General features: G+C 36.9%; 2 protein-coding genes across 2 annotated transcripts; one reads left to right on the top strand and one right to left on the bottom strand.

Moving 5' to 3' along the window:
• The first annotated feature begins 1,593 nt into the window (after positions 1-1,593).
• LOC108834982 (uncharacterized) lies at positions 1,594-4,719 on the top strand. Its single transcript, XM_018608298.2, has 7 exons — positions 1,594-2,219; positions 2,454-2,585; positions 2,851-3,197; positions 3,293-4,037; positions 4,112-4,208; positions 4,289-4,343; positions 4,437-4,719. Exons 1-7 carry the CDS (start codon positions 1,664-1,666, stop codon positions 4,497-4,499), a joined length of 1,995 nt encoding a protein of 664 aa, XP_018463800.2. The 5' UTR covers positions 1,594-1,663; the 3' UTR covers positions 4,500-4,719.
• Positions 4,720-12,015: 7,296 nt separating this feature from the next.
• Positions 12,016-13,218, bottom strand: LOC108820865 (uncharacterized). The gene is made up of 4 exons (XM_018593886.2): positions 12,886-13,218; positions 12,687-12,808; positions 12,422-12,604; positions 12,016-12,264 (listed from the first exon to the last, which is right to left on the bottom strand). The coding sequence occupies exons 1-4, from the start codon at positions 13,111-13,113 to the stop codon at positions 12,150-12,152; spliced, it is 648 nt and encodes a 215-aa protein (XP_018449388.1). The 5' UTR covers positions 13,114-13,218; the 3' UTR covers positions 12,016-12,149.
• Between the last annotated feature and the right edge of the window lie 1,696 nt (positions 13,219-14,914).

The following is a 14,914-nucleotide window of genomic DNA, read 5'->3' as shown; positions in this document are numbered from 1 at the left end:
CAAACTTGTCAAGGTAATCGGTGACCAAGTTGGAACCCTGTTTCAGAGCGACAAGCTCAGCGAGAGGGTCGTCGAAAAGGGGGGAGAAACGAGCAGAGATAGCGATGGTGTAGTCGGTCCAAGAGGGAAACATCCCGAACCGAGTACTCATGTAGTTGTGGTGCCATTGAGTAGCCTTGCCGGTGAGGTGCATCGAAGCCAGACGGACCTTTAGATCTGGGGAGGTTCCGTCGATATCGAAGAACTGCTCGCATTTAGAGAGCCAGTCTCGAAGGTCGGAACCATCGAAAGCTGGAAAGGTGAGTTTTGTAAGGCGAGAGGTCAAGGAACCCTGGTGAGGTCTCTGTTGAAAGCCTAGCAGATCTGGAGGGTCAGGTGGGCGTGAGGATGAGTGGTGTAAAGGTGTAGGAGGGTGGGAACAGCTAGGATCCATCGGGGCTTTACCAGCAGCTTGAAGGGGTGAAGCGTGGTTGTTGAACATCATGGCTTCAAGGCGGTCAAAGCGTGCGTTGAGGGAGTCGTGCTGAGATTTCACTTCAGCAGCCAAGATGTCGTGGAGAGAGCGCATCTCATCGACTTGTTCCGTCAGAGAGCGTTCTTGGAGGCGGGTCTCAACCATCGTTACAGGGCCGAGGAGCGTGTGAATCTGATACCAATGAGACAGAGTGAGTGAGTATGGAAGATAGATCCAGCCTAGGAGCTAACCGATAGCTCTAAGGTAGGTGAATACTAGCCTAGAAGGGGACTATGAGTTTGAGAAGAGTCACCTCGAAGGTACTAGATCCTTAATGGGGATAGAGCAGAGAGTTTTGGAGGTTTGGATGTAAATGATTTCTGATATTTTTCCTTCTGCGATTGCAGGCATTACATATAGAAGAAAAGACAAAAGTTTGCTAACGGTCTAACACGTGACTCGTTGCTGACTGGAAAGTAAAAGCAAAAGTAGCTAAAAGCAGATAATGAGATAAGCATGATTAGAGGATATTCCTTGATGATAAGGTAATCAGGTGTGACTCTCCCTATGACAATTGTGTGACTTGTGTCCATTGAATGCAAATAAGCTATTGCATATCACCGGGCGAATTGGGTTGGGATTCATCCGAGACCCGGTTAAGTCATTCATATTTTTTAATCATCAATACTATTAATTTTGGATCAAATATTATCATGGCCAAACCTAAATAAGTTAACTAAACTTATTAATATATCTACTGTAAAATATTTATAGATTTTAATATATCAGATTTTTGTTTTTTTCAAATAATTTGTGTAGTTTGACCAGTTTTCATCAGATCTTTTGATTATTTATATATGATTTTTACTTAATTTTCAGTATTTTCAAATGATTTTGGACATTACGTATAATAACCCAATCCAAACTGATCCGACCTGATTTTTTTTTTTTAAATGAATAAAACTAATGAGCATTGTATTGAAATCCAAAAAGAAAACTAACCCCACCCCAAATGTAAATTGCCTAATCATTCATCCGAGACCCGGTTAAACCCGTCTTAATTTTAAATCATGGTTAATCATATGGCACGTTACAAAAAAAAAAGCTTATTTAAATGCCCAACTTGAAACGAAGGTTTATAGCCATATCGTCAAATGCGTTTGTGAAGAATCATCTTCTAACAAAAACCCTAGATTCTCTTCCTCAGCCATGGACGCACGTCGCGGACCCCTCGCGGTCCCCAAAGTCCGCCGCGTCGGTTTCTTCACATCAATCGAGCCATCACCGGATTCGCCGCGACCGAATCGAAGCTTATCCGGTCCGGCGGAGGCGATAACAACCTCCTCGTCTCCTCTCTCCGATTCGCCCTCCGGTCAATTCATCTCCCCGGTTCAGATTCCGCCTCTGCGTCACCGTTCGGATAACTTGGCCGCCGCCTCTCGCGCCGCTGCTCCCGTCCCCGTCCCCGTCCCTGGACCTTCCGCGTTCCGTCGACAGCTGGCGAGTGACAGGGCTCTCCACGTCGGGAGTTACAATCCCGTGGATTCGTTGCTTGGGACGTCGCCGCCGTCGAGTAACGGAGAGGTGTCGGAGGACTCGGGGTCTTTGTTTGGGTTCCAGCGGAGCGATTCGGCCAAGTTATCGGCGAGTTTTCCTAATGGAGGATTCGATATGACTATGAGAGTTAGAGCTCCTCAGGAATCTGAAGCTAAGGTTGTGATCGCGTCGACTTCTGATGGGAGAAAGAAGAACGTTGAACCTTCTGGTATCTATACGTGTTATGTGGTCCCTGTAGTGCGGTTGCCATTTTCTGCTAACGTTTGATAGTTTTTGAAATAGAGAGCATGATCATCAATCTCTGCTTGGCTCACTTGTAGAATCATACACTGATAGACCTATGTTGACTCTGACTGTATCCTTTGCTGCTGCTGTTGTGTAATTGATATGTTTTCTTCTAGTTTTGCTTTCCTTTACTTACATAAAGACACTATTAATGCAGGAACGAGTGAACCTGTGGCGGCCACAAAACCTCGCAAGGAAAAAGAACAAAAATCACTGAAAGAGAAAACCAGCAAAGCAGAGAGGCGTGCCATCCAAGAGGCACAACGGGCAGCAAAAGCTGCTGCAAAAGGTTCTTGTTTCTTTAATATTTTCCGTTTTTCATTACACTGAAAACTGATAATTAGGGTATTTGTAGGTAGTTTTCCTTTTTGCATTAGTGTTATGATTAAGTTGTATCGAGATCGTATCCATTGATTAATAAGAAACTACTCCCAAGAATTAACCCTTAATCTCTTATAGAAACTAGTGTTAAGAGGAAGCGTAGCCTAAATCCTTTAGTGAGAAAAGGTTCATATCAAAAACCATCTTAATGTTTTTCTCTTACTAATTTTTAGGGGAAGGGAGCAAACGTGCAGGTGAATCTAGTAGAGCCAAACCTAGCAAGACTGCCAAACAGACTCAACCGAAGAAAGACGTACCTCAGGTCACATCATCTCTTTCTGAAAAAAGAACTGTATCAGTAGAAAAAGAGAGGAGAATGGATGTCCCTCAGGCGCAAATGCAGTACGACGATAAAAGCCGAGTCGATAAAGCCAAGAGGCGTTCAGTGGTTGAACAGACGGAGAGCAAGAACAAAGTTGAGTTGTTTCTCCATCTTCCTCAATACGAGCGCGGCAATCAGCTTCCCAATCTAAGCTCCAATATATTCACACTCGATACCATACACCATGCCGTCTATAAGGTACAACACCTACTTGTTTATGTCTGAATGTTAAGCTTTTGAAAGGAAACTATGATTCCTTCGATGACACTATTGTGGTATTTTATAAATCTTAGGTGGGTTTGCAACATTTGGCTGGAGATTTATCTGGTGACAATTCGCGATGTATTGCTATGCTCCATGCATTTCAAGAAGCTATAAACGATTACACTACACCTCCTATGAAAGACCTAACCATGGACTTGACAGGCAAAATAAATGGCTACGTTTCCTTCTTGATAGAATGTCGTCCACTCTCCATGAGCATGGGAAACGCGATCAGGTTCTTGAAGAACCAAATCAGAAAACTACCTGTAGACCTGTCAGAGCCAGAGGCAAAAGCTTCTCTCTGTTCCGAAATAGGCCGGTTCATAGACGAGAAGATCATTCTTGCAGACAAGGTGATTGTACAACACGCCGTAACGAAAATCAGAGACGGAGAGGTTCTTCTCACATACGGATTCTCCTGTGTGGTTGAGATGATTCTCTTGTACGCCCATGAGATTGGGAGAAAGTTCCGTGTAGTGGTTGTAGACTCACGCCCTAACCTTGAAGGTCAAAAGCTACTCCGTAGGCTTGTCGCCCGTGGACTCGACTGTACCTACACTCATATAAACGCCGTTTCCTACATCATGGGTGAGGTTACGCGTGTCTTTCTTGGGGCTTCGTCCATCTTCTCTAATGGAACTCTGTACTCAAAAGTTGGTACGGCGTGTGTTGCAATGGTTGCAAACGCGTTTAGTGTTCCAGTCATTGTGTGTTGCGAAGCTTACAAGTTCCATGAAAGAGTATTGCTTGATTCAATCTGCTCTAACGAACTTGGTAATGTTCCACTTGCACTTCTCTATCTTTTACTTTCAGTTCTCTAACAGAAGTGTTGCCTCGAAATTTTGCAGGGGATCCTGACGCCATAGCCAATGTGCCATTAAGAACCAACACAAAGCATGCAAAGACGATGGATAATAACAAAAACCTCCAGTTTCTGAATCTAATGTAGAGCATTTCTATGTAAATTCATCACAAAAGCTTTATCTTAATGCCTCACTTATGCTCTTTTCTTTTTTTAATTACAGGTACGATTCAACTCCTGCTGAGTATATATCTATGATCGTTACGGATTATGGAATGGTAAGTTTCACACAGATTGTGGCGTTCTAAGTTTATGTCATGTGGTCCTGTGGAGTTCATGTACTGATATGTTTCTGTGTTGGTAATAAATAGATTCCTCCGACGAGCATACCTGTGATTGTTCGTGAATACAGGAGAGAAGACTTGTTGCTGTAAAAGGTAATGTTGTTTGGATATCTATAGCACACAGATACAAATACAATTTACGGAGGGAAGAAAAGCGAGTCTTAAACACAAACTGCTTAAACATAAATAAACATTATTAATACCTCTGATCGTGAGTGTTAATTTTTTTTTTTTTGTATTTTTTATCAGTTCGACTAATATTTGGGAATCTTCTTATTTCTCGATTAATGTGAAATTTTTGTTTCTATTATTATTCTTTTGTCAATTAACTTGATATGTTAAATTTTGGTAATTGGTACAGCGATGATCATTTAGATGGGTTAGTCTAATCAGCTTAATCTTTGACGGGTTGGTATTGGTAGACCAAACATTTAAATTTTAGCTTTAATAATCAGTTGTTATAAACTAAAGAGAATGTGGAGAGTGATTTGTGAGAAAGTTGTGTGTATTTCTCATTAGCCAATACCACATTATATAGTGGTTTGTACAAGGGTTTACAAATGCTTTATAAGGAAGTAAATCTACACATTAATACTCTTGACTACATTGATGTCATACATGAAGACTTGGTCAAGGTGATGATAACGAGGTTGACTGAGTCTTCTAATCTCGGACCGGTTTGTAGATGAACCGATGTAGACCGGATGTAAACCTTCTTGCACTTCCTCTTGTACTTGTTGGACTTGTCTAGTACTTGGTTAAGTACTTGGTTATGGTCCATCCACACAATGTTTTATAACACTCCCCCTTGGATGCCATAACCATATGAGTTCATAATATGCTTAATGTTGCCTCATTAAAACCTTACTAGGAAAACCCATTGGGATAAAACCATAGTTAAGGAAAAAGAGTACAACACATATTACTCCCCCTGATTTGAACATCACTTGTTGAATAGATGTTCATGGATTCTTACTTGAACAATCTTGTATTGTTCGGACATATCATGTCTCTTAGAATCCTGATGGTACTTTAGAAAATGTACCACTTTGATATCGACCACTTTAGTACTTTAAATAAAATGTACTATTTTATACTCTGGTCGTTTAATTATGGTCCTTGACCAAATCACTCTTATATGCCTATCCATAATATTGGTTGGCTAGTACTTTAGATCATTTATATAATATGGATCATCATTATATCAAGTATGAGCTACTTAGCTCTTTAGGACTTATGGACATGCCTTAGCTTTATGAGTATAATATTATTTGTCATAGGCAACTTTATACATAGGTCATGTCTGTTAAATCAATGATCCTTATATCCATAGTTTATCTATGATCTATCTAAGTCATTTTGCAGTCTTAGTGTGCCGGCAACTCGTACACATATATATATGGACGATTAGACTGATCTAGGCCGGACATGGTCATGACATAGAATTGATCTAATTGATCCTCAAATTTATGTCTAATGACATTCATGATCTACAGCTTTATCATGGACCAAATCTTATAATATGGTCGGACCCGTTGGGTCGCATATGAACGCATAATGCGGTCCTACACTTTTTTGTTCAAAGATGAACTTTAATCTTATAGCTTATCTTTATGATAGCTTATTCATTCATACCACAGCTTGGTTGGTTCATGCTGAGAATTTTGACCAACTATAAGTATTACCAAATTTGGCTAATTGGTGGTGATGGTCTATAACCTTTCTAAGGTTTCATGAATAACCATTTAACCTATCTTAGGCTGGTTAGTATAACACAAGGAATTTAAAATTCCTCTATAGACTGATTTGAACTGTTCTTATAGAACTCTTCATTTGCTTATATGTAGCAATTTAATTTAATCCTGGGACAGCTCTGTTCATGCGAACTTCTTTTCTCATCTTATGATTCTGAGCTTAATACATTTTGGTAAACCTTTTAGGTATCAATAATATTATTATCATCCAGTGAGTCATATATAACATACTACATCTTTTGAATTTCTTCCAGACATTATATGTAGTGACATATGTAGTATTATCCACCACTTTGGATTATATAGACCTCCCTTGGTCTGTCTCACGATTTATCTTTCTTTCAGGATTTATTTATTCACTGGGCATCATATGGCGTTTACATATTCATGGCCAATTCAATACGCCTTTATCTGTCACTTTTAGAAACCCCACGTTTCTTTCTTTATTCATTATTATGAGTACTCTTGCGTGGGTTCATGATCCTCGATTCATTATTCATGTGCTACATATTCGCGCTTTTTCTTATGAATGTATTGTGTCGACACATTTATATATATATGGTTTCCTTCCAGACATCAAATAATTCATTGAGATCTCATCATTATCAATGCCTTCAGTACCATGAGGCCCGGCGTCCCAAACCCCAAGTGTTGATACTGACGGCATAGCCATTTCGGCCTTGTATGGAAAGTCTATGACCTCGGTTTCTTTTTTTTTTTTGCACCTTTCTTTAATTTCCGAGGTTCCTTTTGGAACATATATTCGGTCTTATATTAGACTCTGTAGCAACTTGTTTGTGTCTTTAAGACATCAAAACCGTGTGGTGCTAAGCTGGGATGACATAGTCATTCTTTCTCGGGTCAATGTATCTGGCATTTTATTTTGCTATCATTGTAGCATCTGGACGTTTATAAATCTTTTCTAGTCCGAGGATCTTTGCCAAGACAATGATGGTTGATACCATTCTTTACCAGCTTACTACTTCTCCTTTCAAATGTTGGATATTGGGATTCATAAACTCTATGTAATCCTTGTTCCTTGGCCTCTGATTAAATCACCCATTTTGGCTCAAGGTTTCTTTTAATCTTATGGAAAAGTATATTCATAATATATATCCAACATATATTCCCCAATCCTCCTTATGAGATTCTAAGATCATCTTATCTTTAGATGGCACATATATTTGTGGTGGATTCAATATTAATATCTTAATTCATAATATCTTAATATGATATATGTCTGGACTCATGACCCGTATTAGTCTGATGTGGGAATATTTATTATCACTTATATGGCCTGATATAATATTTATGGCCTGATGCAAGTTAATCTTTTATAACTCATGGTGTCCCCAAGCATATGGACTTTTGAACCTTATAGGTAACGGTCATAATATCATAAATTCAACCAATATGAAATATGGTTGTGGACCATGTTTCACGAATTTTAGTATGGTCATGTATCATGGGATTTGTCCTCACTCCTCCTCATGAACATACTCTAATTCGTGGTGCTTGGGACAATAAATTTCTTTGTGCATAGATATAAATTGCACAAACGTGAGATCTTATGGGATAGCTTTTGTGCTCTTTTAAATCTTTGCATCATAATCCAGATGGCTAAGTATGGTAATGCCATCTAAGTGATAAATTTCGTGGGTCAATCAAACATGATTATGATTGCCCTGGCTATTTGCCTATTATCATATTGATCATTAGATCAATAGAGAATGTAGTCTCGACCACTTTAGGCGATTTTAATTTAGGTACTCTTATTCTCTTTTTGCCCATTGTTGGAAACCATATTTTCTTCTTAATTCAATGGGACTTATAGGGTGAATATAATGCCTTTTAGGCAATGCCCTGGTCGGACTTCTTTTCCTTTCTTTCAAGGAATGTCCAAATGAATTCAAGAGTATTTTATGCATCATAATAGAGCCTGGATGGCCGAGCATGTCGTGCCATATGTTAAATGCTTCTCTTAACTCTTTGGAAAGTGATTTGGGGTACTTAACCCACAATCATATTTATCTTGGCTCAAAGAAGGCCTATAGATATAGTAGGCATAGTCTCTGGGACTTTCCTTTGGCCTTGGGCATTTTCATAAATCATAAGGAATTCTTTCTTTCCTTTGCCCATAGTTTCAATATATAGACCATTCATATGAATGTCTTTGAAATTTTCCTTTGCATCAGAGATTTTTCAGATGTGTGCCTTTAGGCATCATGAGGTTGGACTAGCCATGACCTTGAAAAATATCTTTTGTCTCTTAAATTAATGTGGTTTGGTCCACTATAGAGAACAAAGACAAAACAAAATGATGTCGAAATTTAATTGGCCTTTTTAAGGCAATATGAAGTCTCGTATTCAAGTTGATCATCATTCTTATGGTCGAAATCATTCGCACCATCTAGATGGACCCAATGGGTCATAGGGTTTTATCCCTTTATGCTCTCCCGGTAGAGTTCAATAAGGTGTTTGGGAGTTCTACATTGGTTGGCCCAATGGTTGTTCAGCCCACACCGATGGCAAGCAAATTTTGTCGAGGCATGGGTTTTTAAAATCGGACTTATACCCACGGCTAGATTGATAACCTTGGCCTCGGCCTCGACTATGGAGTGACTGTGGGTGATATCCACGCACACCCTTGCCATCTTCCATGGCCTTTTATATGGCCATGGTTTGACTCTTTCATATGGCTCTTTGGCCGTATATGCCTTAGGAAATGCCTTAAAATCCAGGAGGCCTCATCTCACTATTCCTCATGAGTAACTTATTGTTTTACTTAGCAAGCAACAAACAAGAGATTAAATTTGCATATGTGGAGGAACCCTTTTCTCTGTATTATTGCTGAAGCAAAACATTGCTTGTGGAATGTAGAGAATTTCTTCTCTAACATGTCAGCATATGTGATAGTCTCTCTACACAGTTTCAACTTTGAGACTATCATGAATAGAGTCGAGTTATACTCATCCACAGACTTATAGTCTTGAGTCTTTAGGTCCCTCAAATCATATAGGCCCTTTGGTAATAGCACCATATTATGGTGATCATTTCTGGATTTAAGTTTTATCCAAAGGTCGAGAGGATTCTCAATAGTGAGATATTGATCATTGAGACTTTCAGTAAGGTGATGGCTTATGATTAAGAAAATCGCCTTGTATCTATCTCAAAAGTGAGAAATTTAGATATAGTCACCAAGATTTAGATTTCAAGATGATTTTCAACATCTGAATTAACATTGCTTTCAAGCATCAAGAATTTATGCAAGCAATAGAAGCCTTAATTTATATTATATAATTTATATGATTTAATAATGATTTAATAAGGCTTTCCCTAAATCATATAATATATTTGCTTTAAGCATTTCTAGTATGACAATGATCAATTGATCACTGCATCTAGTGATCCTTTTAATTATAATTCATATTTGGATTGATTATATATATGTATATAATTTCATATAGGGTTTCCAAGCCCTTTAGAATTTTGAATAAGGATCAATCATAATTTTAAATGAGATCAAGCAATATGGATGAAAATCAATCACAATGGTCGAATGATAAATGCATGGCTCAAGAACTAATCGGATGTTCTGTCCTAAGCATTGGACCAAAAATAATATAAATGTGATTCTTAATGCATGAGGATATTTGGTTCTCAAAAATCATAAAATAATAACCGATTCCTTCCCCCCTTTACCGGGTAAACCAAGACAAGAAAATTTATAATTTTTAGCAAATGTCTAAACCAAATTCAATTAGATTTTCTATCAATTGGTTTCAAAGCTGGTTATATTTTAATAAAGACAAGCATGCTTAGTTCTTAATAAAACTATATGACAGGAAGATGCATGGAAATGATCAGTTCATGATATGTGAATGATCTAACAATTTACTTATCCATGTTTGATCGGTTTAAACAGGTTTATAATTTCAATCAAAGCAAACATGCTAAGTTTAAATAAAAACCGATTTGGTCTAATTATATGCAAGCAGTGTGAATCATTTAGATGCAAGCAATATGAACCAATTTTAATTTATATGAACTATTATCAGGATTGTCAATGATATGCAAACAAAAATTCAGTCTTAGCAATATGACAATTATGTATGGTCAGATTTTAAACAATATGAAAATTGCATTCAAAGTTGGTTCAAGATGATTCAAGATGATTCAAATTTTTACTAAACTGATGCTATCAAGTATGCAACAAGATTACTATAATTTAATCATCAATTTCAAGCATGGTAAAAGATCAAGATTAACTATCAACTTATGTGATCAAATGATTTCATGCATATTTATTCTATCTTATGACATATCAATTTAAAATCAAGACTATATGTTATAAAACTTTTATAAACATTTTCAGTCAAAGATATGCAATTAATAAAATCAAGCAAGCATTTATAAAATCGATTTTCAGTTTATAAAATCTAATTTTGCATTTAGAAAAGTTTTAAAACTCTTGACCGATACAAAATAAAATATTGGTCAAGGATATGCAATGAATGATTTTAATTTCGATTTTATAGATGTGTTGACTGAATTTGGGAGATCTGGCCGAAAGTGGCACAGAAAAGGATTCATGGATTTTTGTTTTTGGCCAGATTATACATTCATGTTTATCACATCTGGTAAATTGGCCAAAGCATCCATAGGTTTAAGCTATCTCAAATAGTTTATGGTTCATAAGTTTTTATAAACAAGATTCATATAGATCTTTAGGTATTTTAATCTATTTTTGAGATACTTAAAACCTTTAGAGAATTATAACTTTTATGGATTCAACATAATTCAGAATCAAGTTTCTTATGGATCAATGGATCATAGAAACAAGATTAATATTATGGATTCATATAGATCCTTAGATTTCTTTTCAAATATAATGGTGTTCTTAGATTTTATGGATAGATTAGTTTACCCTTTTACACCACAAGAATCTGAATGGACCACCATGAGAGAGAGCTAATCCACAGATGAGCTGGTTGAGAGAGAGGTGGAGGAGCTGGCCGGAAAAACCATGAGTCGGCGACGCAGATAGTTTATGCGATTGACGATGCGTCAGAGATCGGATCGACAAGCCGTCTTCGGCAACGGATTCCTCTCGTCTTGGGCTTCAGTTTAATAGGTGGATCGTCGTCTGGCTCCACAGAGTTTGAGAGATACGGCGGTTTAAAGTTACGCCTGAATTTAAGATTTTCTGGCCGGAAAAGATGGCCGGAAAAGAGAGCTCAGGTGGAGAGCACTATCGTGCTGATAACGTGTTATAAACTAAAGAGAATGTGGAGAGTGATTTGTGAGAAAGTTGTGTGTATTTCTCATTAGCCAACACCACATTATATAGTGGTTTGTACAAGGGTTTACAAATGCTTTACAAGGAAGTAAATCTACATATTAATACTCTTGACTACATTGATGTCATACATGAAGACTTGGTCAAGGTGATGATAACGAGGTTGACTGAGTCTTCTAATCTCGGACCGGTTTATAGATGAACCGATGTAGACCGGATGTAAACCTCTTTGCACTTCCTCTTGTACTTGTTGGACTTGTCTAGTACTTGGTTAAGTACTTGGTTATGGACCATCCACACAATGGTTTATAACATCAAAAACTTACTAAATGCATCTCCAATGCATTCTATTTTTTCTTCTATTTTCTCTACAAAAATAGAGTAACTCTATTATAGAATAAACTGTTGGAGCAAAACTTACTTTATAATAGAATTACTTTATTTTTGTGAGAATTATAGAAGAGAAAATAGAATGTCATTGGAGATGCTCTAATCAATCGATTATTATTCTGTCAAAAATGTTTAGATTGTGATGTAATTGGGGAAAAGTATCTAGCCAGTGAGTCTGTATAGTTAGTTGAAAACAAATAATTTTTTGGTATGGAGTAAAATTTGTTTCTTTCTTTGACACAAAAATTGAGGGGTGAGTTTTGTTTCTTTCCTATTGTTTGGAATAAAAATCTTAGACTATGAAGCGACAACGTATCGGGCTTTAGATCTCCGTGGTGTTGATCTCCATAGTATCGCACGAGGACTCGGACATAATCTGTATGGCACTTTAGGTGTCCGAATCTCAGGAACCCTGTTACAGACAAAGTGCCATGTTATCATACAGTATCTCTAGATATCATTTTTCTTTTTTGAAAAACTAAAAATCTGTATTTTGAAATTATTTACCGAATCAATTATTTTAAAAGAATAACTGAACTGAAAACAAAGAAGATACGTATATTACTCACTGTAATCCAGAAATTTCGATTTGAGAGAAGTCAAAGTTAGTTAAGCTATCTGATGTCGCCGTCGTATGTGAGGTCATGCGTCCCTTCAGTTTTCCCGGCGGCGACTCTTCCGCCAAAGGCTGCTTTATAGCAATCACTTTGCAGCCCAAGTTTCTAGTTACATCAATCCCACTCGTTGACCATCTACACACATCAATATCGAGTAATTACTAATTCAGAATCTTTAGTTATGACCCCTTAACTTTCTAATCGATCATAATGGTACCTGTAAAGAAAGCTGTTCTGATGGAGACCCACGAGAAGCGTCGAAGCACCAATCTCTTTCACCACTTCAGCTATCGTCCTTCCATCTTCGTCTCCTTCTCTCACAATGATCTCCGTGTTCGTCTGCACGTTAACCACGATCATCCAAAAAAATCAAGAATCAAGAAAAAGTGGGATCAGAATGGTTTCATTTCACTCACGTTGAAGAAAGCGTCGCAGATTTCACGGAAAGAGAGGGCGAGATGGTATCCGTGGCGGCGGAGGAGACGCGCCGCCGTAGATTTCTTCTTGCGCGGCGGAGGAGAGATTACGTGGAGTAGGACTATGATGTCACCTTGACGGAGGAGGTTATGAAGTGCCCATTGCAACGCCGTCCTCGCCGCTTCTTTATCTTCTACAACCACCACGATCTTCCGTACGTCTTCCATTAATGTTCTCTCTCCCTTTGTGTTTGGTCTGAAAAAAGGAGAATTGAATTGGGTTCGGTTTTATGTCGTAGTTCTTGTGACTCACTTCCTCTTCTCTCTCTCATCAGCGTCTCAATATGTATATATTTTTTTTTTGAACAACTCGTCTCAATATGTATATAATAATAATAATAATAATAATAATAATAAACGTTTGAATGTTTGGAAAATTGGAATTTATGTTTGTGGAAATAAATAAATTAAAGTGGGTCGAATGTGTTTTTGAGTATGAAATCATGGACCGTGTTTTTGTTATCAATATAGAGTGAATACTATGCATTTCTTGTTTCTTTCATTGGTTGCCAATCAATTTTTTTAAAAGTCAGGAATCAATCAAAGTTTCAACAAAACAAAAATGCCAGGAATCATGGTCGGTCATTAAGTAAATTAAAAAAAATTACCATTTCATATCTCATATTCTTTTATTTTTATAATTTTTTTTTCATAATTCCGAGTTTTTATGCTATTAATTATCGAAACCATGATCTACATAGATCGGTACATTATATGCTAACATGGAATATTTGGTCGTCTTCGTGGTGCTAAGGACTTTGATATTCAAATGACATTTCAAGATTTACAACTTTAGAAACACAAAGTTCGATTTTCTTAACCAATATCAAACGGTCAAAAGTTAAACCTACTTACAAGATTTGAAGTACATATGACAACGCGTTAAGAAACCAAGCTCGCGTGTCAAGCTTTCGACTCTACAAACTTAAAAAGCCAACTACGAAGGGTCCACATAGTCCGCGTCAGCAGCTGACAAAGGCATATGACTTCCACATGTATTTGACACAACGTGTAATAAATACAAATCTCACGCGCCCTCCCCGCAGTTTTCTCGTTTCAACGTAATCATAATATGAGTTACACTCTCTCAATAAGCGCGTGTCCAACCATATAAGCTGTAAACGAATTTGCCAAAAACATTAAAAAACAATTATTTTTTGAACAAACACTAAAAACTTTAAGAACCACAAATCTATTAACAACATAATTCATAAAACTGAGCCATGAATCCGAGGACGGACGGTCCACATAATTGCTTTATATAAATATAAAGCATTCATGTGTTATTTATTTTCTTAAAAAGTATTTTTAAAGAAATAAATAGTGGGACATGACACGATCAAAATTGGTTGTATCTCAGGGATGTCTTTGTGCTTGTCTTTTCCATCACAATTCTGGAAAAGTCCGCACACTTGAGTTTCATATTCCTGTAAACTAGTTGGAAGAAAAAAGAAACTACATGTTATCTTTTTGAAAAACAAAATATTCATATTCTAAATAATATCTGTTATAATATTATTTATTAAAAATATTTAATATATAAACAGGAAAAGAAAGGAATTTATTAATCTTTAGTAATTTTCGAAAGGAGTATCTCACTCAACTTTGAGAACCATGGTGTTGGGAACATTTTTATTGATTATATAAAAAATATTTCACAGCTAAAAAGTAAAATTTTGAAAAGAGAAAGATACCATAGATTCTGATACCATATGAGAGAAACAAAGAGGTCGATGAAATGTAAAATATCTTTGTATTCAATCTTGTTAATCTGTACAGTGTATCATTTTTTTTTCTTTTTTTTTTGTCGGCAAGCTTTTTATTATACATTAGAAAATATTATACAACGTTTTTCCATTTTACAACATAACTTGAGTTTGTAATCCTACCTTCTTTAGCTAAGTTATCTGCAACAACATTACAAGATCTTTTGATTTTTTGAAAACAAAAATTGTATTCCTTCCCTTCT

The sequence above is a fragment of the Raphanus sativus genome, chromosome 8, assembly GCF_000801105.2.
Source record: "Raphanus sativus cultivar WK10039 chromosome 8, ASM80110v3, whole genome shotgun sequence".
Lineage (NCBI taxonomy): Eukaryota > Viridiplantae > Streptophyta > Magnoliopsida > Brassicales > Brassicaceae > Raphanus > Raphanus sativus.
This window is presented reverse-complemented; position numbering and strand designations above follow the sequence as displayed.